At 58.4% G+C, this 27403-nt stretch overlaps 1 protein-coding gene across 1 annotated transcript; it reads right to left on the reverse strand.

Annotated features, from left to right (window-relative positions):
- Positions 1-595: 595 nt before the first annotated feature.
- LOC129130720 (myosin-6-like) lies at positions 596-27403 on the reverse strand. Its single transcript, XM_054649304.2, has 38 exons — positions 27200-27403; positions 25134-25277; positions 23113-23269; positions 21977-22004; positions 21755-21863; positions 21572-21664; positions 20195-20258; positions 18490-18588; positions 18273-18376; positions 17483-17621; positions 17131-17399; positions 15881-16051; positions 15428-15737; positions 15273-15346; positions 15059-15146; positions 14864-14981; positions 14658-14781; positions 13283-13419; positions 13069-13195; positions 12831-12959; positions 12490-12732; positions 11765-11941; positions 11520-11665; positions 11349-11439; positions 10142-10531; positions 9356-9482; positions 9131-9249; positions 7887-8083; positions 6828-7011; positions 6585-6750; positions 6380-6504; positions 5980-6288; positions 4533-4736; positions 3640-3765; positions 2752-3027; positions 1635-1730; positions 843-977; positions 596-709 (listed from the first exon to the last, which is right to left on the reverse strand). Exons 1-38 carry the CDS (start codon positions 27398-27400, stop codon positions 689-691), a joined length of 5817 nt encoding a protein of 1938 aa, XP_054505279.1. The 5' UTR covers positions 27401-27403; the 3' UTR covers positions 596-688.

Here is a 27403-nt window from a genome sequence, read left to right on the forward strand (position 1 = left end):
AGAGGTGGTGATTCCATCATGGTGGTGGGTCCATCATCATCATCATCATCATCATCATCATCATCATCATCATCATCATGGGTCCATCATGGTGGTCCATTATCATCATGGTGGGTCAGAGGGGTGATTCCATCATGGTGGTGACTCCATCATCATCATCATGATGGGTCCATTGTGGTAGTGATGGGTCCATGAGCATCATCATGGTGGGTCCATCATCATCATGGTGGGTCAGAGATTGTGACTCCATCATGGTGATGAGTCTATCATCATCATCATCATCATCATCATCATCATCATGGTGGGTCCATCATGGTGGTGGTGGGTCCATAAGCATCATCATGGGTCCATCATGGTGGGACCATCATCATCATCATCATCATCATCATCATCATCATCATCATCATCATGGATCCATTGTGGTGGTGACAGGTCCATGACCATCATCATGGGTCCATCATCATCACCATCAGCATCATCATCATGTGTCTTTAGAGGTGGGTCCATGATGGTGGTGGTGAGTCCAACACAGTGTTGGTTGGTCAGTCATGGTCACGGTGGGTCCTTCACCATGGTGGGTCACTTGCAGTGGCAGTGGAGTCCCTCATGGTGGTGATGGGTCACGCGTCCCATGGTGGGGGGCACTCATCATGCTGGGGTGGGGCTGGTGGGTCCTTCTAGGGACGGGTCACTCCTCATCATGCAGCTTCTGAAATGGGAGAGGAGAGAGAAGGTCCAGGAGGGGTTGTGGGGCAGCTGTGGGGGGTGACAGGGGGTGACAGGAGGTGACAGGAGGTGACAGGAGGTGACAGGAGGTGACAGGAGGTGACAGGAGGTCCCACCTTGGTTCCGATGTCGCGGCTCTTGGCCCGCAGTTTGTTGACCTGGGACTCGGCGATGTCGGCGCGTTCCTCGGCCTCGTCCAGTTCATGCTGCGCCTTCCGGAACTTGGCCAGGTTGGTGTTGGCCTGTTCCTCCTGGAGGGGGTGCGGGAGGTCAGTGCGGGGGCCACAGGGAGGTGTGGATGTTCTCCAGGCACCCCACAGCTGAGGTGGCTTCATCCATCTGTCCATCCATGGATCCATCATCCATCCATCCATCATCCATCCATCTGTCCATCCATGGATCCATCATCCATCATCCATCCATCCATCCATCCATCCATCCATTCATCCATCATCCATCATCCATCCATCCATCCATCATCCATCATCCATCCATCCATCATCCATCCATCCATCCATCATCCATCCATCCATCATCCATCATCCATCATCCATCCATCCATCCATCCATCCATCCATCCATCCATCCATCCATCCATCCATCCATCATCCATCCATCCATCATCCATCCATCCATCCATCCATCATCCATCCATCCATCCATCATCCATCATCCATCCATCCATCCATCATCCATCCATCCATCCATCATCCATCATCCATCCATCCATCATCCATCCATCCATCCATCCATCATCCATCCATCCATCCATCCATCCATCCATCCATCATCCATCCATCCATCCATCCATCATCCATCCATCCATCCATCCATCCATCATCCATCCATCATCCATCCATCATCCATCCATCTGTCCGTCCGTCCGTCCCTCTGTCCCATTCACCCACCGCCTCCTCCGCCTGTCTCTTGTAGGCCTTGACTTTCATCTGCAGTTTGTCCACCAGGTCCTGCAGCCGCAGCAGGTTCTTCTTGTCCTCCTCCGTCTGGGGGAACAGGGACAGGGTTGGACACTTGACCAGAGCACAGCCACACATCCTGTGTCTCAGTTTCCCTTCTCAGAGACTTCCTGTGTCCCCCTGGCCACCAGGTCCTGTGTCACCCACGTCCCTTCGGTCACCCAATGAATGTTCTGGGTCATCTTTGTTCCTGTGGCCACCATGTCTTGGGTCACCTGTGTCCCTGTGGTCACCCCATGAACACTCTGGGTTGACCACATCCCTGGGGTCACCATCTCTGCCCATTTTTTATCCCCCACAGGTGTCACTCAAGAGAGGCCATGCTGTGGTGGCCTCATCTGGTAGCTGAGTTTGACCCACCCAGGTGGTGTCACCTGGTGGCTGAGCTCCATGACCCACCTCAATGGTCTCATCTGCACCTGAGCTCCATGATCTGCTCAGGTGTTCTCACCTGAGCCTCACCTGGTGGCTGAGCTTCTTGACCCACCCCCATGGTCTGTCTCACCCCCATGGTGTAACCCCCGTGGTCTCACCTGGTACCTGAGTCTCACCCTCATGGTCTCACCTGGTAGCTGAGTGTCACCTGTGTGGTCTCACCTTGTAGCTGACCCACCCACCCAGGTGAGCCACAGTCTCACCTCCATGGTCTCACCTGGTTGCTGAGTGTCACCTCCATGATCTCACCTGGTACCTCAGCTCCTTGACCCCCCACCATGGTCTCACCTGTTACCTAAGTCTCACCTCTGTGGTCTCACCTGGTAACTGAGCTCCTTGATCCACCACCATGATCTTACCCCCATGGTCTCACCTCCATGGTCTCACCTGGTAGCTGATCTCCTTGACCCACCTCCATGTTCTCACCTCCGTTGTCTCACCTGGTAGCTGAGCTCCTTGACCCACCTCTATTGTCTCACCCCCATGGTCTCACCTGGTACCTGATCTCCTTGACCTACCCCCGTGGTCTCACCTCCATGGTCTCACCTGGTAGCTGAGCTCCTTGACCCATCCCCATTGTCTCACCTCCATGGTCTCACCTCCATGGTCTCACCTGGTAGCTGAGCTCCTTGATGCGCCGCTCGGACTTGCGCAGCCCCTTGACGCTCTCGGCGTTGCGCTTCTGCTCGGCCTCCAGCTCGTTCTCCAGCTCCCGCACGCGCCCCTCCAGCTTCTGCAGCTGCTTCTTGCCGCCCTTGAGGGCCAGCTGCTCGGCCTCGTCCAGCCGCAGCTGCAGGTCCTTGATGGTCTGCTCCATGTTCTTCTTCATGCGCTCCAGGTGCGCGCTCGTGTCCTGCTCCTTCTTCAGCTCCTCTGCCATCATGGCCGCCTGCCCGCAGGGGGACAAGAAGGGGGTCCATGGCACATTCTCCGTGGTGGTGGCCCCGCTGGTGGCCCCGGTGGTGGCCCCAGTGGTGGCCCCAGTGATAACCCCAGTGATGAACCCAGTGGTGGCCCTGGTGATGGACTTCGGTGATGGCCCCAGTGATGAACCCAGTGGTAGCCCTGGTGATGGCCCCGGTGATGGCCCCAGTGGTGGTCGGGGTGGTAGTCAGGGTGGTGGCCCCGGTGGTGATCCCACTGATGGCTCTGGTGATGGCTCCGGTGGTGGCCCCATTAATGACCCCACTGGTGGCCCTGGTGATGGCCCTGGTGATGACCCCGGTGTTGACCCCAGTGGTGGCCCCAGTGATGGTCCTGGTGATGATCCCATTGATGACCCTTGTGATGGCCCCGGTGATGACCCCAGTGGTGGCCCCAGTGATGGCCCTGGTGATGGTCCCATTGATGACCCCGGTGATGGCCCCAGTGATGACCCCAGTGGTGGCCTCACTGATGGCCTCACTGATGGCCATGGTGGTGGCCCCAGTGATGACCCTGGTGATGACCCCGGTGGTGGCCTCAATGATGGCCCCAGTGATGACCCCGCTGGGACACTCACGTCAGTGATGGCCTTCTTGGCCTTCTCCTCGGCATTCCGGCACTCCTGGACGGCCTCTTCCACCTCTGTCTGCAGCTGGGAGATGTCACCCTCCATCTTCTTCTTCTGGTTGATGAGGCTGGTGTTCTGGAGGGAGCAAGAGGGACCTCAGGAGGTGGCCCAGGGTCTGCTGTCCCACCCCCTCGGTCCCCACAGGTCTTGGAGACTCCCCTGTGTCTCTGCGGGGTGAAAGATCTGGAGATCTTGGTGACACAACAGAGAAATGGACACCACCCTTCTGCAGGCCAACCAAATGTTCCTTGGACTCTCCATAGACCAAGCCAACCTCCTCCAGATCAACCCAACCCTCCTGAGACCTTCAGGAGAAGGTGGCACTGTAGGGTCCGGGTCAACTGGAGCCATCTTGGGGTCTCCAGCTTAGTGAGAGCTGGTCTTCATCCCCCAATCCAACCAGACCTTCCATGGACCAACTCAACCTCCTCCAACCAAACCCAACCCTCCTTGGATCATCTTCTTCAGACCAAGCCAACCTCCTCCAGATCAACCCAACCCTCCTGAGACCTTCAGGAGAAGGTGGCACTGTAGGGTCCAGGTCAACTGGAGCCATCTTGGGGTCTCCAGCTCAGTGAGAGCTGGTCTTCATCATGTGAATCCAACCAGACCTTCCATGGACCAACTCAACCTCCTCCAACCAAACCCAACCCTCCTTGGACCTTCTTTAGACCAAGCCAACCTCCTCCGGACCAACCCTTGAGGAGGAGGGGGAGATGTTGGGTCTGCACCACCCCGAGCCACCTTGAGCTCCTCGACCAAGCCACCAGAGCTGTTTCTCCTGGGCTGGAGCCCCCCTGGATGGAGGTGGCCCCTCTCCTGGCAGGCAGGTGAGGTCTCACCTGCGAGTGGAGGAGCTGGACCCTCTCGCTGGCCTCGATCAGCTCCTGCTCGGCCAATTTCCGGGCCCTCTCGGTCTGTTCCACCAGGCCCCGGAGCTCCTCCAGCTCGGACTGCAGCAGGGTGTTCCTGCGCTCCACCATGGCCACGTTCTCCTTCAGGTCCTCCCCGACCCTTGCCGCATCATCCAGCTGCAGCTGTGTGTCCTGGGGGTGGTGGGAAGGGGTGGTGGGTCCACCTGGACATGGTGTGGTGGGTCCACCTGGCCATGGTGTGGTGGGAAGGGGTGGTGGGTCCACCCAGACATGGTATGGTGGGTCCACCCAGCCATGGGGTGGTGGGTCCACCCGGACATGGGGTGGGAAGGGGTGGTGGGTCCACCCAGACATGGGGTGGTGGGAAGGGGTGGTGGGTCCACCTGGCCATGGGGTGGTGGGAAGGGGTGGTGGGTCCATCAAACCACCCCTGTTGGGTGGTGGGACCTCCTACACCCCAAGGTCCCCATGGACAGCTACCTTCAGGACCTCAATGTCCCCACAGAGAGGTACCTTGAGGAGCATCCTACACCTCCATGTCCCACAGGACAGGTATCTCCTGCATCCCAATGTCCCTGGTGTACTTGGAGGTACCTCCTACACCTCCATGTCCCCACGGGCAGGTACCTTCAGGACCTCAATGTCCCCATGGACAGGGACCTTCAGGTACCTCCTACACCTTCATGTCCCCGTAGGACCTTCAGGTACCTCCTGCACCTCCGTGTCCCTGTGGGACCTTCAGGCATCTCCTACCTCTCCACACCACATGGACAGGTACCTTCAGGTACCTCTGGCACCTCCATGTCCCCATGGGACCTTCAGGTACCTCCAACAACTCCACACCACATGGACAGGTAACTTCAGGTATCTCCTCCACCTCCATGTCCTCATGGGACCTTCAGGTACCTCCTGCACCTCCATGTCCTCATGGGACCTTCAGGTACCTCCTACACCTCCATCTCCCTGTGGGACCTTCAGGCACCTCCTACCTCTCCACGCCACATGGACAGGAACCTTCAGGTATCTCCTGAAGGTACCTTCATGTCCCTGTGGAATCTTCAGTCATCTCCTACCCCTCCATGTCACAAGGACAGGTACCTTCAGGTACCTCCTGCAACTTCATGTCCTCATGGGACCTTCAGGTACCTCCAACCCCTCCACACCACATGGACAGGTACCTTCAGGTATCTCCTCCACCTCCATGTCCCCGTGGAACCTTCAGGTACCTCCTGCACCTCCATGTCCTCATGGGACCTTCAGGTACCTCCTACACCTCCATCTCCCTGTGGGACCTTCAGGCACCTCCAACCCCTCCACACCACATGGGCAGGTACCTTCAGGTACCTCCTACACCTCCATGTACCCATGGGACCTTCAGGCACCTCCTACCCCTCCACGCCACATGGATAGGTACCTTCAGGTAGCCCTGCAGAGCCTTGACCTGCTTCTGGGCCTCGTTGGCACCACGGTTGGCGTGGCTGAGCTGGATCTCCATCTCGTTGAGGTCGCCCTCCATCTTCTTCTTCAGCCTCAGGGCCTCGTTGCGGCTCCGGGTCTCAGCGTCCAGCGAGGTCTGGAGCGACTCCACCACGCGCAGGTGGTTGCGCTTCACCTGCTCCATCTCCTCCTCCTTCTCGCCCAGCTTCCGCTCGTACTCCGCCTTCACCTGGTTGAACTCCAGCTGCGCCCTCAGGATCTTCCCCTCCTCGTGCTCCAGGGAGGCCTGGGGAGGACAGAGAGGACCTTGAGGACCACAGAGCGTGGACGTCCCACCAGGAGAAGGCAGGCATGGGGTGGGACGGGGCTTGATCCACCTCAGCCTCTTCCAGAGCGGCTTGGAGCTCCAGCTTCTCGGCGTCCAGCTGCTTCCGGACCTTCTCCAGCTCGTGGATGGATTTGTTGCCGGCGCCGAGCTGCTCCGTGAGGTCCGAGATCTCCTCTGCCCAGGTGAGAGCCCGTCAGACCCCGTGGGGAATGGGCGGGGAACGCCCAGGTGGGCAGAGGGACCCGCGGTGTCACCTTGGAGATTCTTGTTCTCCCTCTTGAAGGTCTCCAGGTGCTCCAGGGACTCCTCGTAGATGTTCCTCAGCTTGAAGAGGTCGGTGCTGAGGGCCCTGGCCTCCTTCTGGGATGCCTCCAGCTCCGTCTGAGACTCCTCGAACTTCTGCTTCCACTCGGCCAGCACCTGGGGACAGCAGCCAGGTGTCACCCCGCAGCCACCTGGCCCCGCCCGGCCGTCCCCAACCTGCCACACCCGCCCACCTTGTCAAAGTTCCTCTGCTTCTTGTCCAGGGCAGCGGCGGCTGCGTTCGACCGCTCCACGTCGGCCATCAGGTCCTCGATCTCGTTCTGCAGCCGGTGCTTGGTCTTCTCCAGCGAGGAGCATTTGGCGTTGACGGCCTCCACGGCCTCCTCGGCCTCCTGCAGCCGCTGCGCCAACTTCTTCCTGCCCCAGGGACCACCTGGGGTCACCCCTGGGCCAGGTGGGGCCGCTCGAACCTTCCTCCCACCCAGCCACTGGCCAAGGTTCTTCTCGACATCTCCTCCACCATCTCCAGGGCACTCTACCTCCACCAGGACCTTCTCCAGAACATTCTCCACCCCTGACCCCACAGAAGCTGCACCCATGGGGCGATGACTCCTCCGAAACCTTCTCCAGAACATTTTCCCAAGGGTGATCTCCACCCCTGACTCCACAGAAGCTACATCCATGGGAAGGTGGCTCAACCTCTAAAACCTTCTCCAGAACTTTTTCCAGTAGTTTCCAGCTCCCCAACCCCACAGGATCTGCATCTATGGGACAAGACTCACTTGTTCTCCTCCAGAACCTTCTCCAGCAGGTGGTCTCCACCCCTCTGACCCCACAGGAGCTCCACCCATGAGGAGACGACTTAACCTCTAAAACTTCCAAAACTTCTCCTGTGGATGGCCTCTACCCTGACCCCACAGGAGCTCCACCCATGGGAAGGTGACTCAACCTCTAAAACCTTCTCCAGAACTTTTTCCGGTGGTTTCCAGCTCCCTAAGCCCACAGAATCTCCATCTATGGGGCAAGACTCACTTGGCCTCCTCTTCCTCCTCCAGAACCTTCTCCAGGGGGTGGTGTCCACCCCTCTGACAAGAGCTCCACCCACGAGGAGACGACTATAACCTCTAAAACCTCCAAAGCTTCTCCCAAGGGTGATCTCCACCCTGACCCCACAGAAACTCCACGCATTGGGCCATGACTCACTCAGACTTCTCTAAAACCTTCTCCAGAACATTCTCCCAGGGGTGAGCTCCACCCCTGATGCCACAGGAGCTCCAGCCATGGTGACTCACTTGGCCTCCTCCAGCTCCTCGGTGCGTTGGATGGCGTCTGTCTCATACTTGGTCCTCCACTGGGCCACCTCCGAGTTGGCCTTGGAGAGCGCGCGCTGGAGCTCGGCCTTGGCCTCGGTCTCCTCCTCGTACTGCTCCCGCAGCAGGTCCCCGTCGTGCCGGGCCGACTGCAGCGCGTGCGCCAGCGCGTTCTTGGCCTGGTGAGGAGAAGGCGGCACCTGGAGGTGACTCCGGGGCACCTGGAGTCCTCTTGGGTGTCTCTGGCTCAGCAGGAGCTGGTCTGAATCACCATGACCCAACCAGACCTTCTGCAGACCAAGCCAACCTTCTCCAGACCTTCTGTAGGCCAACCCATCCTCTTCCAGATCAACCCAACCTTCCTTGCACCTTCAGGAGAAGGTGGCACCGTTGGATCCAAGTCAGTTTGAGCTTTTTGGTGTCTCCAGCAGGAACTGGTCTGAATCACCACAACCCAACCAGACCTTCTGCAGACCAACCCAACCCTGTTTGGACCTTCCATAGACCAACCCAAGCTTTTCCAGATCAACCCAACCTTCCCTACACCTTCAGGAGAAGGTGGGGCCGTTGCGTCCAAGTCAACTTGAACTTCTTGGGGTCTCCAGCTCAGCAGGAGCTGGTCTTCATCACCACAACCTTCTCCAGAACATTCTCCCAAGGGTGATCTCCACCCCTGATGCCACAGAAGCTCCAGCCATGGGGCAATGTCTCCTCCAAAACCTTCTCCAGAACATTCTCCCAAGGGTCTCCCAACCAGACCTTCTGTAGACCAAGCCAACCTTCTCCAGACCTTCTGTAGGCCAACCTTATTTGGACCTTCCATAGACCAACCCAGCCCCTCTTTAGACCACTTTACACCAACCCAATCACCCTTGGACCTTCCATAGACCAACCCAAGCTCTTCCAGATCAACCCAACCTTCCTCACACCTTCAGGAGAAGGTGGAACTGTTGGATCCAAGTCAGCTTGAGCTTCTTGCGGTCTCCAGCTCAGCAAGAGGTGGACTTCATCACCTCAACCCAACCAGACCTTCTGCAGACCAAGCCAACCCTCCCTGTACCTCCTACAGCAGAACCCCCTGTAGATGGAACCCACCTTGGATGGAACCACTGTAGATGGACCCACCTGACCCAACCATTCTGAACCAGTGACCATGAGGGTGAAGGACACCTGTGACCCACCTGGACCTCCCCCCCCAGGTCTTCTCACCGCCCATCAGACCCCACCTTCATCTCCTCCTCCAGCTGCCTCCGCAGGTCCTCCAGCTGCTGGGTGTAGGACACCTTGCCGCGGGTCAGCTGGGACACCAGCGCCTCCTTCTCCTCCAGCTGCCGCGACAGCTCACCTGCATGGGTGGGAGGGGCTTCAGGTGTGGGGTGGGGGTGAGGTGGGGTGGGGGATGGGGGTGCAGGTGTGGGGTGGGGGTGGGGCCACCCAGGGTCGGCTCCCACCGTTCTCCGTCTGCAGCTTGGCCCGTTGGGTGTTGGCGTCGTTGAGGACGCGTTGGGTCTCCTCCAGCTTTGCCAAGTGCTCGGCGGCCTGGTCCTCCATGGAGCGCGACATCTTCTCCATGGCCACCTGCAGGGAGGGGCCAGAGGAGGGGTGGTGCTGGGGGCTATGGTGGGGTGGACACGCCCCATGGCTGGAGGTGTCCAAGGCCACGATGGACAGGGCTTGGAGCCACCTGGTCTGGTGGAACCCTGGGTGGGATCCACCCAACCCTGCACTCAACCCATCCCAACCACGTGGAGAATCTTCATTTCAACCCAGCTAAGGTCAACTCAGCCATGGGAAGACTCTCCAGCCCAACCAGCTGAAGGTTCTTCAACGCAACTCAACCCAACGAGGTGGACGCTCAACCCAACTCAACCAGTTGGAGACTCTCCAACCCAACCAGCTGAAGGTTCTGCAACACAACTCAACCCAACGAGGTGGACGCTCAACCCAACTCAACAAGTTGGAGACTCTCCAGCCCAACCAGCTGAAGGTACTTCAAAGCAACTCAACCCAACTCAACCAGTTGGAGACTCTCCAACCCAACCAGCTGAAGGTTCTGCAACACAATTCAACCCAACGAGGTGGACCCTCAACCCAACTCAACCAGTTGAAGATTCTTCAGCCCAACTTAAGCCAGCCTGGTCTAGTGAAAGGTGTCCCTCCCCAAGTGTTGATAGAACCGGATGATCCCAAGGGTCCTGTCCCACGATTCCCTGCTGTCCGTCTCAACCTCCTCCTACCTTAGACTTGATCAGCTGCTCCACGTTGGCACTGAGGTCGTCCAGCTCCAGCTTGAGCTCGCTCTTTTCCTTCTCCAGCTTCTGCTTGACGCGCTGGAGGTTGTCCAGCTGCTCGCCCAGCTCGGCCACGCTGTCGGCGTGCTTCTTCCTCAGTGCGGCCGCCGTGGCCTCGTGCTGCAGCGTGGCCTCCTCCAGGTCGCGCCGCAGCTTCTGGAACTCCGCCTCCCTCTTCTTGTTGAGCTCCAGCTGCGCCGAGGTGGCACCGCCAGCCTCCTCCAGCCGCTCGCTGAGCTCCTCCAGCTCCCGCGACAGCTCCGAGCGCTGCTTCTCCACCTTGGCCCGGCCCGTCCGCTCCGCCTCCAGCTCCTCCTCCAGCTCCTCGATCCGTGCCTGCATGCCAGGAGGATCAACCCAACAAGGTGGACACTCAACCCAACTCAACCAGCTGGAGACGCTTCAGCCCAACCAGCTGAAGGTTCTTCAAAGCAACTCAACCCAACTCAGCCAGTTGGAGACTCTTCAGCTCAACCAGCTGAAGGTTCTTCAAAGCACCTCAACCCAATAAGGTGGACACTCAACCCAACTCAGCCAGTTGGAGACTCTTCAGCTCAACCAGCTGAAGGTTCTTCAACGCAACTCAACCCCACAAGGTGGACACTCAACCCAACTCAACCAGTTGGAGACGCTTTGGCTCAACCAGCTGAAGGTTCTTCAACGCAACTCAACCCCACAAGGTGGACACTCAACCCAACTCAGCCAGTTGGAGACTCTCCAGCCCAACCAGCTGAAGGTTCTTCAAAGCAACTCAACCCAACAAGGTGGACCCTCAACCCAACTCAGCCAGTTGGAGACTCTTCAGCCCAACCAGCTGAAGGTTCTTCAAAGCAACTTGGGTGAACCCCCAATCCCTCCGCTCAACCCAACTCAAGTAGCTTTGGGACACTTGAATCCACTCAACTCGACCCAACCCAAGCAGTTGGAGACCATTCAGGTCAACCCAACCAGTTGGAGACTCAACCCAGCCCAACCAGCTGGAGACTCTTCAACCCCACCAAAACTGACCCAGATAAGTGGAGTCTCTTCCACTCAAACAAAACCACCTTGAGACTCTCCATCTCAACTGCCAGGTTGCTCTTCAACCCAACCAAATCACCTGGAGATGCTCCAGTCCAACCCAATGAGACACAGACCCAGCTTCCCCCCGCACCTGTAGCTCCTTCAGCTTCTTCTGGAGCTGCAGAGCCAGCGCCTGCTCATCCTCGATCCTGCTGTTCTGCTGGTGGATCTCAAACTCCTTCCTGTGGAAGAAGTGGAGGCAAGTGAGGTCTCACCTGAGACCCTCAACTGGACCTCACGTGGCAGGGGGATCCAGCCTCACTTCTTGAGCTTCTCCTCCAGCTGCTGCTTGTCATTCTCCAGATCCATGATGTTCTCCTGGGTCAGCTTCAGGTCACCTTCCAGTTTCCTCTTGGCCCGTTCCAGGTCCATCCGGATCTTCTTCTCCTGCTCCAGGGAGCCTTCGAGCTGTGCAGGAACACAGAAATGGGGAGAAACCTCAAGTTCTGCTCGTCTTTGCCCCAGAAGTTCCTCAGCAGGGCCTGGGATGGGACCAGCCACACTCACATCGTCCACTTGCTGTTCCAGCTTGACTTTGCCCTTAGTCAAGGTGTTGACCTTGTCTTCCTCGGCCTGCAGGTCGTCCAGTGTCTGCTGGTGGGACTCCTGCAGAGCCTTCTTCTCCTTGGCCAGCTTGGCGATGGTCTCGTCCAGCCCCGCCATCTCCTCCGTCAGGTTCTTGACCTGTAGGAGAAGTGTCCGGCCTCCAGCTCAGTGCTGGGATGGGGCAGAGTTGGGGGAGGTTGATGTTCACCTCGTCCAAAGTGGTTGTTTCAATGCAGGAGCACCCAAAGGACTTTGGGTCTTCTCAATGAGCCCACCCCAAACAACACTGGATCTTCCCAACCTGCCTTGGGTGTCCTCAATATCTCATGTCTTCTCAACCCATCTGAACCATCCTCGATCATCTCAACCCAACCCAACCAGTTTTACGTCTCACCAACCCAACCCAACTCAACCCAACTCAACCCAACCAGTTTTATGTCTCACCAACCCAACCCAACTCAACCCAACTCAACCCAACCCAACCAGTTTTACATCTCACCAACGCAACGCAACCCAACCCAACTCAACCCAACCCAACTCAACCCAACCCAACCCAACCAGTTTTACGTCTCACCAACCCAACCCAACTCAACCCAACCAGCCTTGAGTCTCCTCAACCCAACCCAACAAGGCCGAGCAGACTCAAGTCCCCTCACCTTGAGGCCAAGGCCTCTCCCCATCCTCACCTTGTTCTCAGTCGCGTGTTTCTCCTTCTCCACCTTGGCCAGGGTCAGCTCCAGGTCATCAATGTCCTTCTTCAGCTCCGAGCATTCATCCTCCAGCTTCCTCTTCTTGGCTGTCAGCTCGGCGTTCATCTCCTCCTCATCCTCCAGCCGTTCTGTCAGCTCCTTCACCTTGGCCTCCAGCTGGATCTTGTTCTTGATCAGCTGGTCACAGCGCTCCTCGGCGTCGTTCAGGTTGTCCTGCTCCTGTTGGGGGAGAGGTGGCAAGTGAAGCAGGATTGCCCCAGGGCGTGGTGGGGGTGGCGGTCACACCTGTGATGTGGTTTTGGGCTGATCGGACTCACAGCCTGCACTTGGAGCTGGAGGTCGTTCTTCTCCTGCAGCATGGAGACCATCTTCTCCTCCAGCTCCTTCCGCCGCGATTCCGACTTCTCCAGGGCGTCCTTCAGCCGCCCATACTCCTCCTTCATGTTCTGCTCCAGGAGACCCCGAGAAGGTCAAAGACCCTCATCCAACACCCCCCAGACCACTCCAGTGGTGATGGTGGTGGTGGTCCCACCCTGCCCTGCCCACCCCACCCACCTGCATCTCCTTCTCCGTCTCCGCGCTCTTCAGCAAGGGCTTGATCTTGAAGTAGAGCTTCATCCACGGCCAGTTCTTCACCCCCATGAAGGCCCGGAGGTTCCACTGGATCACCAGCAGCGCGTCCCTACCAGGAGGAGGAGAAGGAGGACACAGGTGCCACCACAAGCCCAGCCAGGTGACCAGGTGAGCAGAAGGCCCAGCCCCGTCTCACCGGCGCTCCACGATCTTCTTGAACTCGATGCGCATGAGCTGCCCCCGCGCCCGCGCCTGGATGCGGGTGATGATGCGGGACAGGCGCTCGTCACGCATCTCCTCCAGCTGGCCCAGGAGCCCTGCCTTGAAGAAGACCTGAGGGGAGGGAGGAGGTGGTGGTGGGACCACGAGGCCTGTGTCCACCTCGGATGGTGGCACCACGGGGAACAGGAACCACGAGATCTCACCCAGTGGGATCAAACTGGTTGTGGTGGGTGGAAGGATGGGGTGGAGTCTGGGTAGATGGACAGATGGACATGTTGGTGGACAGATGGACACAGGGATCATGGGACCATGGGGTTCACAACACATGAAGGATGCTGGGACCACAGGGAACAGAGACGATGAGATCTCCACCCAGTGGGATCAAACTGGTTGTGGTGGGCGAAATTATGGGGTGGTGTCTACATAGATGGACAGATGGACATGCTGATCATGGGACCATGAGGTCCATGTTCACCTTGGATGGTGAGACCACAGATAACAGAGACCACAGGATGTCCCCACATTGTGTCCAAAGGGGTTGTGGCTGGGTGGAAGGATGGGGTAGGGGTCCAGAAAGAACAGATGGACATAGGGAGGGACAGATGGACACGTGAATGGTGGGACCATGAGGTCCACAACACCTGAGGGATGGTGGGACCACAGGGAACGGGGACCACGAGACCTCACCCAGTGGGATCAAACTGGTTGTGGTGGGTGAAATTATGGGGTGGTGTCTACATAGATGGACATGTTGATGGACAGATGGACATGGGGATCATGGCACCACAAGATCCACGCTCACTTTGCATGGTGGGACCACAGGGAACAGGGACCATGGATCTCTCCCAGCGGGATCAAACTGGTTGTGGGTGGGTGGAAGGATGGGGTGGAGTCTGGGTAGATGGACAGATGGACATGTTGGTGGACAGATGGACACGGGGATCATGGGACCATGGGGTTCACAACACATGAAGGATGCTGGGACCACAGGGAGCAGAGACCACAGGATGTCCCCACAGTTTGTCCAAAGGGGTTGTGGTGGGTTAGATGGATGGGGTGGTGTTTGGTTAGATGGACAGATGGACATGTTGATGGACAGATGGACAAGAGGATCACGGGACCATGAGGTCCATGTCCACTTTGGATGGTGGGACCACAGGGAACAGAGCCCATGAGATCTCTCCAGTGGGATCAAACTGGTTGTGGGTGGGTGGAAGGGTGGGGTAGGGGTCCAGAAGGAACAGATGGACACAGGGAGGGACAGGTGGACACGTGAATGGTGGGACCATGGGGTCCACAACACCTGAGGGATGGCGGGACCACGGGGAACGGGCACCATGAGACCTCACCTTGGTGTGCCCAAACTTGTACTGGTTGTGGTCGATGTCGATGGAGCCCAGGAGCTTCTCGGCGCCCTTGCGGCTGTCGATGAACTGCCCCTCGGGGATGGCTGCGGGGTTCAGGATGCGGTACCTGGGGGCCACAGGGGACGTGACCCCTGAGTTCAGCCCCCATGGGGTTGTCCCCCCTCCCCGAACCCGTTTGGTGTCCCCACCGCTGGCGGAAGTCCCCGTAGAGGATGCGGTTGGGGAAGCCCTTGCGGCAGATGCGGATTCCCTCCAGGACCCCGTTGCAGCGGAGCTGGTGCATGACCAGGGCGTTGTCCATCACACCTGGAGGGGGACACAGGTGAGGGGTCAACCATGAGCCACGCCCTCGCCCCAACCTCCAATCCCCAGCCTTGGCTCACCCGGCTCCTTCCGCTCGTTCGGGACGAGGCAGCGGACGAAGTGGGGGTGGGTGGTCTTGAGGTTGGCCATCAGCTTGTTGAGGTTCTCCTGGGGAGGAGAGGGGAGGGTGACCAATGGGAGAGCAGGGGAGGGGCTGGGGGGTGGTGGGACCACCCTCTACACCAGGGCTTGTTCTCCCCCTGCCCCACAGCAGATCCAGAGTGGGTCCCTCACCCGGTGTAGGGCTGAGACCGTCTGGAAGGAGGAACCTTTCTTCTTGGCTCCTTTCCCCTTCCCGCTGTCGCCGCCTGCGGAGGAGAGCGGTGGGGTGAGGTGGGAACAAGGACAACTTTTGTGGGAGCTGTCTTCTTCACCCCTCCATCACCCACCGGAGTCTGCCCCGGCGTAGTTGGAGAAGAGGTGGGCCAAGAGCTTGAGGGCGGATTTCTGGTAGAGCCCCACCACCGTCTCGTTCAGGGGGTCCTTGTTCTTCTCCAGCCAGCCCAGGATGTTGTAGTCCACGGTGCCGGCGTAGTGGATGAGCGAGAAGTGGGCCTCGGACTTGCCCTTGACGTTCCGTGGCTTCCCGAAGTTGGCCGACTTGCCCAGGTGGTTGTCGTAGAGTTTGGACTTGAAGGTCATGTCCGAGGCCTTGGGGAACATGCACTCCTCCTCCAGGATGGACATGATCCCCATGGGCTGTGGACAAGCAGACCTTGTTGGCCGGGAAGGACACCAAGGACAACCCAAAAGCTGCTCCTGGGGCACCTGAGGGGCTCCAGCTGGACGGGCCCTCCTCCCTCAGCCCCTGGAGGACCTGGAGGCCCTGGGGGTGGTGGTACCTTCTCGATGAGGTCGATGCAGGCCTGCAGGTCCATGCCGAAGTCGATGAACTCCCACTCGATGCCCTCCTTCTTGTACTCCTCCTGCTCCAGCACGAACATGTGGTGGTTGAAGAACTGCTGCAGCTTCTCGTTGGTGAAGTTGATGCAGAGCTGCTCAAAGCTGTTGAACTGGGGGAGGAGAGCGAGAGACGGGTGAAGGAGTCCATGGGGTCAGCTCAGCACCCAATGGGGTCAACTCAACACCCAATGAGGCCATCTGAGTCCATGGGGTCAACTCAACACCCAGTGGGGCCACCTGAGTCCATGGGGTCTACTCAACACCCAACGAGGCCAATGGAGTCCATGGGGCAACTCAACACCCAATGAGGCCATCTGAGTCCATGGGGTCAACTCAACACCCAATGGGGTCAACTCAACACCCAGTGGGGCTACCTGAGTCCATGGGGTCAACTCAACACCCAATGGGGCCAACTGCATCAATGGGGTCAACTCAACACCCAGTGGGGTCAACTCAATACCCAATGGGGCCAACTCAACACCCAATGGCATCAACTCAACACCCAACAGGGCCAATGGAGTCCATGGGGTCAACTCAACACCCAATGGGGCCAACTGAGTCCATGGGGTCGACTCAACACCCAGTGGGGTCAACTGAATACCCAATGGGGCCACCTGAGTCCATGGGGTCAACTCAACACCCAGTGGGGCCAATTGGGTCCATGCAGTCAACTCAACACCCAAAAGGGCCAATGGAGTCAATGGGGTCAACTCAACACCCAGCGGAGCCAACTGAGTCTATGGGGCCAACTCAACAGGGCCAGCTCAAGGCTCACCAGGTTCAACTGAACACCCAATGGGATGGACAGGGTCAATCTGACACCAAGTGGGGTGAAGACAACATTGAATGGGATCCATGGGGTCAACTCAACGTCAACAGGGTCAAAGTGATACCCACCGGGTGTCAACAGGGACAACTCAACACCCAAGAGGGTCAGCAGAATGTCCAATGAGATAAATGGGGTCAACCTGAGACGCAAAGGGCTCAAAACAACACCCAGTGGCATCAAGAGGGTCAACTCAACACCTAAAGGAGTCACTGGGATCAATGAGGTCAACGCAACACTCAACCACATCAACACAAGGACCCAATCCCCACCCAAGGTCACCATGAAGCTGCAGGAGACCCCCTCACCACCCAGCTGGCTCAATGCAAGGCCCAGCACCACTGTCCCTGCCTCGAGCCTCACATCAAAGATCTCGAAGCCAGCGATGTCCAAGACGCCGATGAAGTACTGCCGCGGCTGCTTGGTGTCCAGCGAGTTGTTGATCCTCACCACCATCCAGTTGAACATCTTCTCGTAGACGGCCTTGGCCAAGGCCCCGATGGAGTAGTAGACCTGCTGGACGCTCTGCCCCTTGGTGACGTACTCGTTGCCCACCTTGACGCGCGGGTGACACAAGCCCTTGAGCAGGTCGGCCGAGTTCAGCCCCATCAGGTAGGCGGATTTGTCGGCATCTGCGGAGCGGGAGACACCTGGTCAGGTGCCACCTCACCTGGTGACCCCTCCCCTGACCCGTCACCCCCTCGCCCTGACCCACCTTCGGTGCCGTCCGGCTCCGCCTGCTCCTCGCGCTGCTTCTGCTTGAACTTCATGTTGCCAAAGTGCATGATGGCCCCCGTCAGCTTGTAGACACCGGCCTTCTCCTCGGCCGTGAAGCCCAGGACGTCAAAGGCGCTCTGGGAGGGGTGGAGGAGGTGAGGGAGGGGCCAGGTGAGGGCACAGCCTCTGCTGGTCACCACCTGTGATGGTCACCACCTGAGGGCACCTCCCACTGTCCTTCCCACTCGTTGGCCCAGCTGGCCAATGGGGACATGTCCAGCCATGGGTTTGTCCACTTGAAGGACTTGTCCATGGATTCATTCATTCATTCATTCATCCATGGGTTCATTTGTTCAGCTCAGGACTCATTTATCCTGGATCCATCCATCAATTTCAGAACTTCATCCATCCAACCATGGACTCATCCATCCATCCATCCATCCATCCATCCATCCATCCATCCATCCATCCATCCATGGATTCACCTGTCCACGGATTCTTCCATCAATCCATTTGAGGACTTAATCCATCAATCCATGGACTCATCCACCCATTTGAGGGCCTCTATATCCACGGATCCATCCATCCATGAGCTCGTACATCCATCCTTTCATCCATCTCCCCATATCTCCATCCATCCATGGAGTCATCCCCCCATTTGAGGGCCTCTATATCCACGGATCCATCCATCCATGGAGTCATCCCCCCATTTGAAGGCCTCTATATCCACGGATCCATCCATCCATCCATCCATGGACTCATCCCTCCCTCCACGCCTCCCCACTCACGTCGGTTGCCAACAGCTCCTCGGCGTCGTCGATGGAGGCCACGGTCACCTCGCCCTGGGACACGTACCCGTAGTCGTAGGGGTTGGAGGTGACCAGCAGCATCTCTGGTGTGGGATGGAGACACCTATGAGCACTCCCAATCTCCTCAAACCACTCCAAAATTTCAGGAGGAGGGGGGAAGGAGAAGCCCTGAGGCCATGGTGGTGACCCAGCTCACCCAGAAGCTCCGGCTTCTTGTTGGAGAGGATCTGGTAGAAGATGTGGTAGTTGCGCTCCGCCTTCAGCTGGAAGATGACACGGGACTTCTCCAGGAGGTCTGGGAGGGTGGATGGGGAGAAGGTGGGGTGAGGAGAGGGATGGAGAGACAATGGTGGGACAAGGAGATGAACAACAGGGCAGGACACCAACTCATTGGCTCTACCAACCATGGAGAGGGATGGTGGGATGAACATATGGAGGGATGGATGACGGATGGATGGATGATGGATGGATGGATGGATGGATGGATGGATGGATGGATGGATGATGGATGGATGGATGGATGGATGGATGATGGATGGATGGATGATGGATGGATGATGGATGATGGATGGATGATGGATGGATGGATGGATGGATGGATGATGGATGGATGGATCATGGATGATGGATGGAGGGATGATGGATGGATGGATGGATGGATGGATGATGGATGATGGATGGATGATGGATGGATGATGGATGGATGGATGATGGATGGATGGATGGATGATGGATGGATGGATGATGGATGATGGATGGATGGATGGATGGATGATGGATGGATGGATGGATGATGGATGGATGATGGATGGATGGATGGATGGATGGATGATGGATGGATGATGGATGGATGGATGGATGGATGGATGGATGGATGGATGGATGGATGGATGATGGATGGATGGATGGATGGGGGATGGATGGATGATGGATGATGGATGGATGGATGGATGGATGATGGATGGATGGATGGATGGATGGATGGATGATGGATGGAGGATGGATGGATGATGGATGGATGGATGGATGATGGATGGATGGATGGATGGATGGATGGATGGATGGATGGATGGATGGATGGATGGATGATGGATGGATGATGGATGGATGGATGATGGATGGATGGATGGATGGATGAATGGATGGATGGATGGATGGATGGATGGATGATGGATGGATGGATGGATGAATGGATGGATGGATGGATGGATGGATGGATGGATGATGGATGGATGATGGATGGATGGATGGATGGATGATGGATGGATGGATGATGGATGGATGGATGGATGGATGATGGATGATGGATGGATGGATGGATGGATGGATGGATGATGGATGGATGGATGGATGGATGGATGATGGATGATGGATGGATGGATGGATGATGGATGGATGGATGGATGGATGGATGGATGGATGATGGATGGATGATGGATGGATGATGGATGGATGGATGATGGATGGATGGATGGATGGATGGATGGATGGATGATGGATGGATGGATGGATGGATGGATGGATGGATGATGGATGGATGGATGGATGGATGGATGGATGATGGATGGATGGATGGATGGATGGATGGATGGATGATGGATGGATGGATGGATGGATGGATGGATGGATGGATGATGGATGGATGGATGGATGGATGGATGGAGGGATGGATGATGGATGGATGGATGGATGATGGATGGATGGATGGATGGATGGACGGACAACTCATGGATCCACCAACCAGGAAGTCAGACAGACATGTGGAGGGCAGGAGGGATGGATGGAGACATGAGGAGATGGAAAGATGAGGAAGTGGACAGAGGGACAAGGAGGGCTCTGGACACACGGACAGAGGCCGGACAGTGGCCAAACCCTGGTCCCACCACCCTGTGGCCACTCACAGGTCTCGATGTCGGCCGACGCCAACTTCCCGGTGGCCCCAAAGTGGATCCGGATGAATTTCCCCTAAAAGGGTGGTGGGGGCCATAGGTCCTGCCCCACAGGCCCCACACAACGACCCTGCCCCATAGAGGCCACCCCATAGACCCTTCCCCATAGGTGCTGTCCCATAGAGCCCGTCTCCTCTTCCACTGTGATCTTCAGACCCCACCCCATAGACCCAGCCCTATAGACCCTGCCCTATAGACCCTAACCTGTCCATCCTACCCCATAGACCCAGCCCTATAGACCCTGCCCCATAGACCCTAGCCTCTCCACCCCACCCCATAGACCCCATTCCGCTGGCCCCACCCCACTGACCCTGCTCCACCCCACAGATCCCAATGGACCCTGCCCCATAGATCTGACAGTCTCCTCCCCACAGAGCCCACCCGTGGACTCTGCCCCATTGATGTGCCCCACAGACACCGTCCCCACCCCATAGACTCCGCCCCATAAATGTTCTCATAGACATTGGCCCCACCCCATAGACCCCAAAATCCAATCTACACCTCACAGAACCCACCCATAGACCCCACCCCATTGATGTGCCCCATAGACACTGGCCCCACCCCATAGACCCCACCCCATAGAAGTGACTTACAGACACTGGCCCTACCCCATAGACTCCACCCCATAGATGTGCCCCACAGACACCGGCCCCACCCCATAGACCACACACCATAGACCCCACCCCATTGATGTGCCCCACAGACACCAGCCTGACCCCACAGACCCCACCCCATTGATGCGCCCACAGACACCGACTTCACCCCATAGACCCCAAAATCCAATCTCCACCTCACAGAACCCACTCATAGACCCCATCCCACCACTGTGCCCCACAGACACTGACCCCACCCCATAGACCCCACCCCATTGATGTTCTGATGGACATTGGCCCCGCCCCACAGACCGCCTCCCATCGATGTGCCCCACAGACACCAGCCTGACCCCATGGACCCCACCCCATTTATGTGCCCCACAGACACCAGACTCACCCCACAGACCCCACCCCATTGATGTGCCCCACAGACACCAGACTCACCCCATAGACCCCACCCCATTGATGTGCCCCACAGACACCGGCCCCACCCCATAGACCCTGCCCCATTGATGTGCCCCACAGACACCAGACTCACCCCATAGACCCCACCCCATTAATCTTCTTATGGACATTGGCCCCGCCCCACAGACCCCACCCCATCGATATGCCCCACAGACACCGGCCCCACCCCATAGACCCCACCCCACAGGTGCTGCCCCACCCCAAGGCCCTGCAGACTCCTCCCCAAGGCCCCGTCCCCCAGGCCCCGCCCCCCAGGCCCCGCCCCACTCACGAATCGCGAGGAGTTGTCGTTGCGCACGGTCTTGGCGTTGCCGAAGGCCTCGAGCGCGGGGTTGGCCTGGATGATTTGATCCTCCAGGGTGCCCTGGGGTGGAGGTGACACCGCGGGTGGGCGGGGACACGGCCAGGGGACCCTCCCCACGGTGGGGGGGGCGTGGCCAGGCCCCGCCCTTACCTTGTTGCTATTGGCCGCCTCCTTCTTGCGGTCGCCGATGGCGGCGATGCTGGCGAAGTATTGGATGACGCGTTTGGTGTTCACCGTTTTCCCCGCCCCCGATTCGCCGCTGGGGGGGGGGCAAGGAGGTCACCGGGGGGGTCACTGAGGGGTCATGGGGGTCACCTGGGGCACCTGGGCCCACCCCACACCTGTGGGGCGGCGTCAGGCCTGGGGACTCACGTGATGAGGATGGATTGGTTCTCGCGGTCTGTGGGGAGAGACAGAAGGGTCAGGAGGTGAGGAGGGGTCTTGGGGGTCCTCAGCTCTCCTCCAAGTAAGGAGGAGGTCAGGTGGGACAAAGTTCAGGTGTTCAGGGTTCTCCAACCCCCCCAGGTGAGGAGGAGGTCAGGTGGGATGAGGGTGGGGAGATGTTGAGGGTCTGGGGTTTGGGGTTCTCCAACCCCCCCAGGTGAGGACCAAGATGAGGGAGATGGGGTTCTCCACCTTCCCACGTGAAGGAGATCTTGGGATCCCAGGTGAGGACCAAGGTGAGGGAGATGTTGGGGTTCTCCACCCTCCCAGGTGAGGGAGATGTTGGGGTCCCAGGTGGGACAAGGTGAGGGAGATTTTGGGGTCCTCCACCCTCCCAAGTGAAGGAGATCTTGGGGTCCCAGGTGGGACAGAGGTAAGGAAGATGTTGGGGTTCTCCACCCTCCCAGGTGGGATAAGGTGAGGGAGATGTTGGGGTTCTCCACCCTCCCAGGTGAGACAGAGGTGAGGGAGATGTTGGGGTTCCCCGCCCTCCCAGGTGAGACAGAGGTGAGGGAGATGTTGGGGTTCCCCACCCTCCCAAGTGAAGGAGATGTTGGGGTCCCAGGTGGGACAAGGTGAAGGAGATTTTGGGGTCCTCCACCCTCCCAAGTGAAGGAGATCTTGGGGTCCCAGGTGGGACAGAGGTGAGGGAGATGTTGGGGTTCTCCACCCACCCAGGTGAGGACCAAGCTGAGGGAGATGCTGGGGTCCTCCACCCTCCCAAGTGAAGGAGATGTTGGGGTTCTCCACCCTCCCAGGTGAGGGAGATGTTGGGGTCCCAGGTGGGACAAGGTGAGGGAGATGTTGGGGTTCTCCACCCTCCCAGGTGAGGGAGATATTGGGGTCCCAGGTGAGACAGAGGTGAGGGAGATGTTGGGGTTCTCCACCCTCCCAAGTGAGGGAGATGTTGGGGTTCTCCACCCTCCCAGGTGAGGGAGATGTTGGGGTTCTCCACCCTCCCATCTGAGATGGCTCAAATCCGTGAGGACCCACGGGGACCCTTGGGCCTCCCCTCGTGCCCAGGTGGCCCCAGGTGTCCCCGGGCCCGTTTTCGGGTGTCCCACCTGTCAGCATGTACTGGTAGGCGTTGTCGGAGATGGAGAAGATGTGCGGGGGGACCTCGTTGCGCTTCTTGCCCCGGTAGGCGGCCACCACTTGTGGGTCATAGACCGGGAGCCACTTGTAGGGGTTCACGGTGACACAGAACAGCCCCGAGTAGGTCTGGGGGGGACAAACGGGGGGCTCAGGGCCTGACACACCTGGGGAGGGGACACCAACCCCAACCAGGGCGTGGGAAGGGGTGGAGTGGGCTTTTGGGGCTCAAGGATGGGACACTGGAGGATCTGGAGGGGGTTCAGGGCTCCTGGGGGTCCAAGGTTTGGAGATTTTGGGTCTGGGGGGGGCTCAGGGGCTCCTGGGGGTCCAAGGTTTGGAGATTTTGGGTCTGGGGGGGTTCAGGGCACTTGGGAGTCCAAGGTTTGGAGATTTTGGGTCTGGGGGAGGTTCAGGGCTCTTGGGGGTCCAAGGTTTGGAGATTTTGGGTCTGGGGCTCCTGGGGGTCCAAGGTTTGGACATTTTGGGTCTGGGGGAGGTTCAGGGCTCTTGGGAGTCCAAGGTTTGGAGATTTTGGGTCTGGGGGGGGGGCTCAGGGGTCCTGGGCGTCCAAGAATTGGAGATTTTGGGTCTGGGGGTTCAGGGGGGTCCAAGGTTTGGAGATTTTGGGTCTGGGGGGGTTCAGGGCTCTTGGGGGTCCAAGGTTTGGAGATTTTGGGTCTGGGGGTCCTGGGGGTCCAAGGTTTGGAGATTTTGGGTCTGGGGGGGGTTCAGAGGTGCTGGGGGTCCAAGGTTTGGAGATTTTGGGTCTGGGGCTCTTGGGGGTCCAAGAATTGGAGATTTTGGGTCTGGGGGGTTCAGGGCAGCCAGGGATGGGACATTTGGGATCTGGGCAGCTCTGGAGAAGCCTCCCCCCCCCTCAATTCCTGGTGCCCCAAAGCCCCCCCAGAAGCCCCTCCCTGGTTCCAGCCCCCCCAAGCTTTGGGGCAGGGTCTCCCCTGTTCCCCCCCCCATTTTTGAGGTCCCTCCCCCGCATTTTTGAGGTTCCCCTCTCCATTTTTGATGTTCCCCCCCCATTTTCCCCAATTTTGAGGTTCCCCCTCCCATTTTTGAGGTTTCCCCCTATTTTTGATGTTCCCCCCTCATTTTTGATGGTTTTTTTTTAATGTTCCCCCTCCCATTTTTGAGTTTCCCCTCTCCATTTTCAATGTTCCCCCCATTTTTTTATGTTCCCCTCCATTTTCCCCATTTTTGAGTTTCCCCCTCCCATTTTTGAGGTCCCCCTCCCGTTTTTGAGTTTCTCCCCCCCATTTTTGAGTTTCCCCTCTCCATTTTTGATGTTCCTCCCCAGTTTCGATGTTCCCCCCCCCATATTCCCCATTTTTGAGGTCCCTCTCCCCCATTTTTGATGTTCCCCCCCATTTTCCTCATTTTTGAGGTCCTCCCCCGTTTTTGAGTTTCCCCTCTCCATTTTTGAGGTTCTCCCCCCCGTTTTTGAAGTTCCCCCTCCATTTTTGATGTTCCCCCCCATTTTTCAGATCCCTCCCCCCCATTTTTGGGGTTCCCCCCCGTTTTTGATGGTTCCCCCCATTTTCCCCATTTTTTATGTTCTCCCCCCCCCATTTTTCAGTTTCCCCTCTCCATTTTTGAGGTTCCCCCCCATTTTTGATGTCCCCCCCCATTTTCCCCGTTTTTGAGGTTCCCTCTCCCATTTTTGAGGTCCCCCTCTCCATTTTTGATGTTCCCCCCCATTTTCCCCATTTTTGATGTTCTCCCCCCCATTTTTCAGGTTCCCCCCCATTTTTCAGGTCCCTCCCCCCCATTTTTGGGGGTCCCCCTCTCCATTTTTGATGTCCCCGCCCATTTTCCCCGTTTTTGAGATTCCCTCTCCCATTTTTGAGGTCCCCCTCTCCATTTTTGATGTCCCCGCCCATTTTCCCCGTTTTTGAGATTCCCTCTCCCATTTTTGGGGGTCCTCCTCTCCATTTTTGATGTTCCCCCCCATTTTCCCCGTTTTTGGGGTCTCTCTCACGTAGATCATCCAGGCCGCGTAGCGCTCCTTGAGGTTGAAGAGCACGGCGGGCTCGTGCAGGAACGTCAGCATGGCCATGTCCTCGATCTTGTCGAACTTGGGCGGGTTCTGCTGGTGCACGTCGCCCTCCTTGACCGTCACCGTCTGGGGGGACACCGAGGGGTCACTGGTGACCTCACAGCGCCGCCTGTCCCTGCTCGGTGCCCATGGTGCTGTCCCCTCTCCAGCGGCGCCACCACCGGCCCCGCCATGGCGCGTCTGGGGTCTCCTTGAGCTCCCCATGACCTTCCTGGTGTCACCTCTCCCAGCTCCATCTCCATGGTGGCATCTCCTCAATGTCCCATTGGGACACCTGTGTCCCTCCCCAGGTCCCCAAGGTCCCCGTGCCCCAGCCCGTGTCACCTCTCCCAGCTCGGTCTCCACGGTGGCTTCTCCCCAATGTCCCATTGAGACCCCCGTGACCCCAAGGTCCCCATGACCCCCCCAGAACCCTGTGACACTCCCCAAGGTCCCCATGTCCCCATGTCCCCAAGGTCCCTGTGACCTTCCTGGTGTCGCCTCTCCCAGCTCGGTCTCCACGGCGGCATCTCTTCAATGTCCCATTGAGATCCCTGTGACCGCTTCATGTCCCCAAGCCCCCTATGACCCTAAGCCCCCCCATGTCCCCAAGGTCCCCATGACCCCTCCCCATGTCCCCAAGGTCCCTGTGACCCCCTGGTGTCACCTCTCCAGGCTCTATCTCCACAGTGGCATCTCCTCAATGTCCCATTGAGATCCCTGTGTCCCTCCCCATGTCCCCAAGGCCCCTGTGACCCCAAGGTCCCCATGACCCCCCCAGAACCCTGTGACCCTCCCCAAGGTCCCCATGTCCCCAAGGTCCCTGTGACGCCCCCGGTGTCACCTCTCCAGGCTCTGTCTCCATGGTGGCATCTCCTCCAGCAATGTCCCATTGAGACCCCTGTGTCCCCAAGGTCCCCATGACCCCCCCAGAACCCTGTGACACTCCCCAAGGTCCCCATGTCCCCATGTCCCCAAGGTCCCTGTGACCTTCCTGGTGTCGCCTCTCCCAGCTTGGTCTCCACGGCGGCATCTCTTCAATGTCCCATTGAGATCCCTGTGACCGCTTCATGTCCCCAAGCCCCCTATGACCCTAAGCCCCCCCATGTCCCCAAGGTCCCCATGACCCCTCCCCATGTCCCCAAGGTCCCTGTGACCCCCTGGTGTCACCTCTCCAGGCTCTATCTCCACAGTGGCATCTCCTCAATGTCCCATTGAGATCCCTGTGTCCCTCCCCATGTCCCCAAGCCCCCTGTGACCCTAAGCCCCCCATGACCCCCCCCAGACCCCTGTGACATTCCCCAAGGTCCCCTTGTCCCCAAGCCCCCCATGACCCCCTCCATGACCCCAAGGTCCCCATGTCCCCAAGGTCCCCGTGACCTTCCTGGTGTCACCTCTCCTAGCTCTGTTTCCATGGTGGCATCTCCTCAATGTCCCATTGAGACCCCTGTGTCCCTCCCCATGTCCCCAAGGCCCCTGTGACCCCAAGGTCCTCATGACGCTCCCAGAGCCCTGTGACCCTCCCCAAGGTCCCCATGTCCCCAAGGTCCTCATGACCCCCCCCATGTCCCCAAAGTCCCCGTGCCCTCCCCCCTGGTGTCACCTCTCCAGGTTCCATCTCCATGGTGGCATCTCCTCAATGTCCCATTGAGACCCCGGTGACCCCCACATGTCCCTGATTCCCCCATGACCCCATGGCCCCCATGTCCCCAAGCCCCCTGTGATGCCAAGGTCCCCATGACGCCCCCAGACCCCTGTGACACTCCCGGATGTCCCCATGTCCCCAAGCCCCCCATGACCCCCCCATGACCCCAAGGTCCCCATGTCCCCAAGGTCCCTGTGACGCCCCCGGTGTCACCTCTCCAGGCTCTATCTCCATGGTGGCATCTCCTCCACCAATGTCCCATTGAGACCCCCGTGACCCCAATCCCCCCATGACCCCCCCCATGTCCCCAAGCCCCCCATGACCCCCCCCATGTCCCCAAGCCCCCCGTGTCCCCCCATGTCACCTCTCCCAGCTCGGTCTCCACGGTGACGCTGCCCCCCTGTCTCTCCACCACGCGTCCCTTGACGAACTCGTGTCCGGCGTGGGGCACGAAGCACTCGGCGCGGGGGTCGAAGGGACGCGTGGTGGCCGCCAGGCGCTCGCGCTCGCCCGGCCGCAGGAATGGCGCCGCCGCGCCCAGCGCCGCCAGCACCGCGTCCGCCATCTG

The sequence above is a fragment of the Agelaius phoeniceus genome, chromosome 1, assembly GCF_051311805.1.
Source record: "Agelaius phoeniceus isolate bAgePho1 chromosome 1, bAgePho1.hap1, whole genome shotgun sequence".
Classification (NCBI taxonomy): Eukaryota; Metazoa; Chordata; class Aves; order Passeriformes; family Icteridae; genus Agelaius; species Agelaius phoeniceus.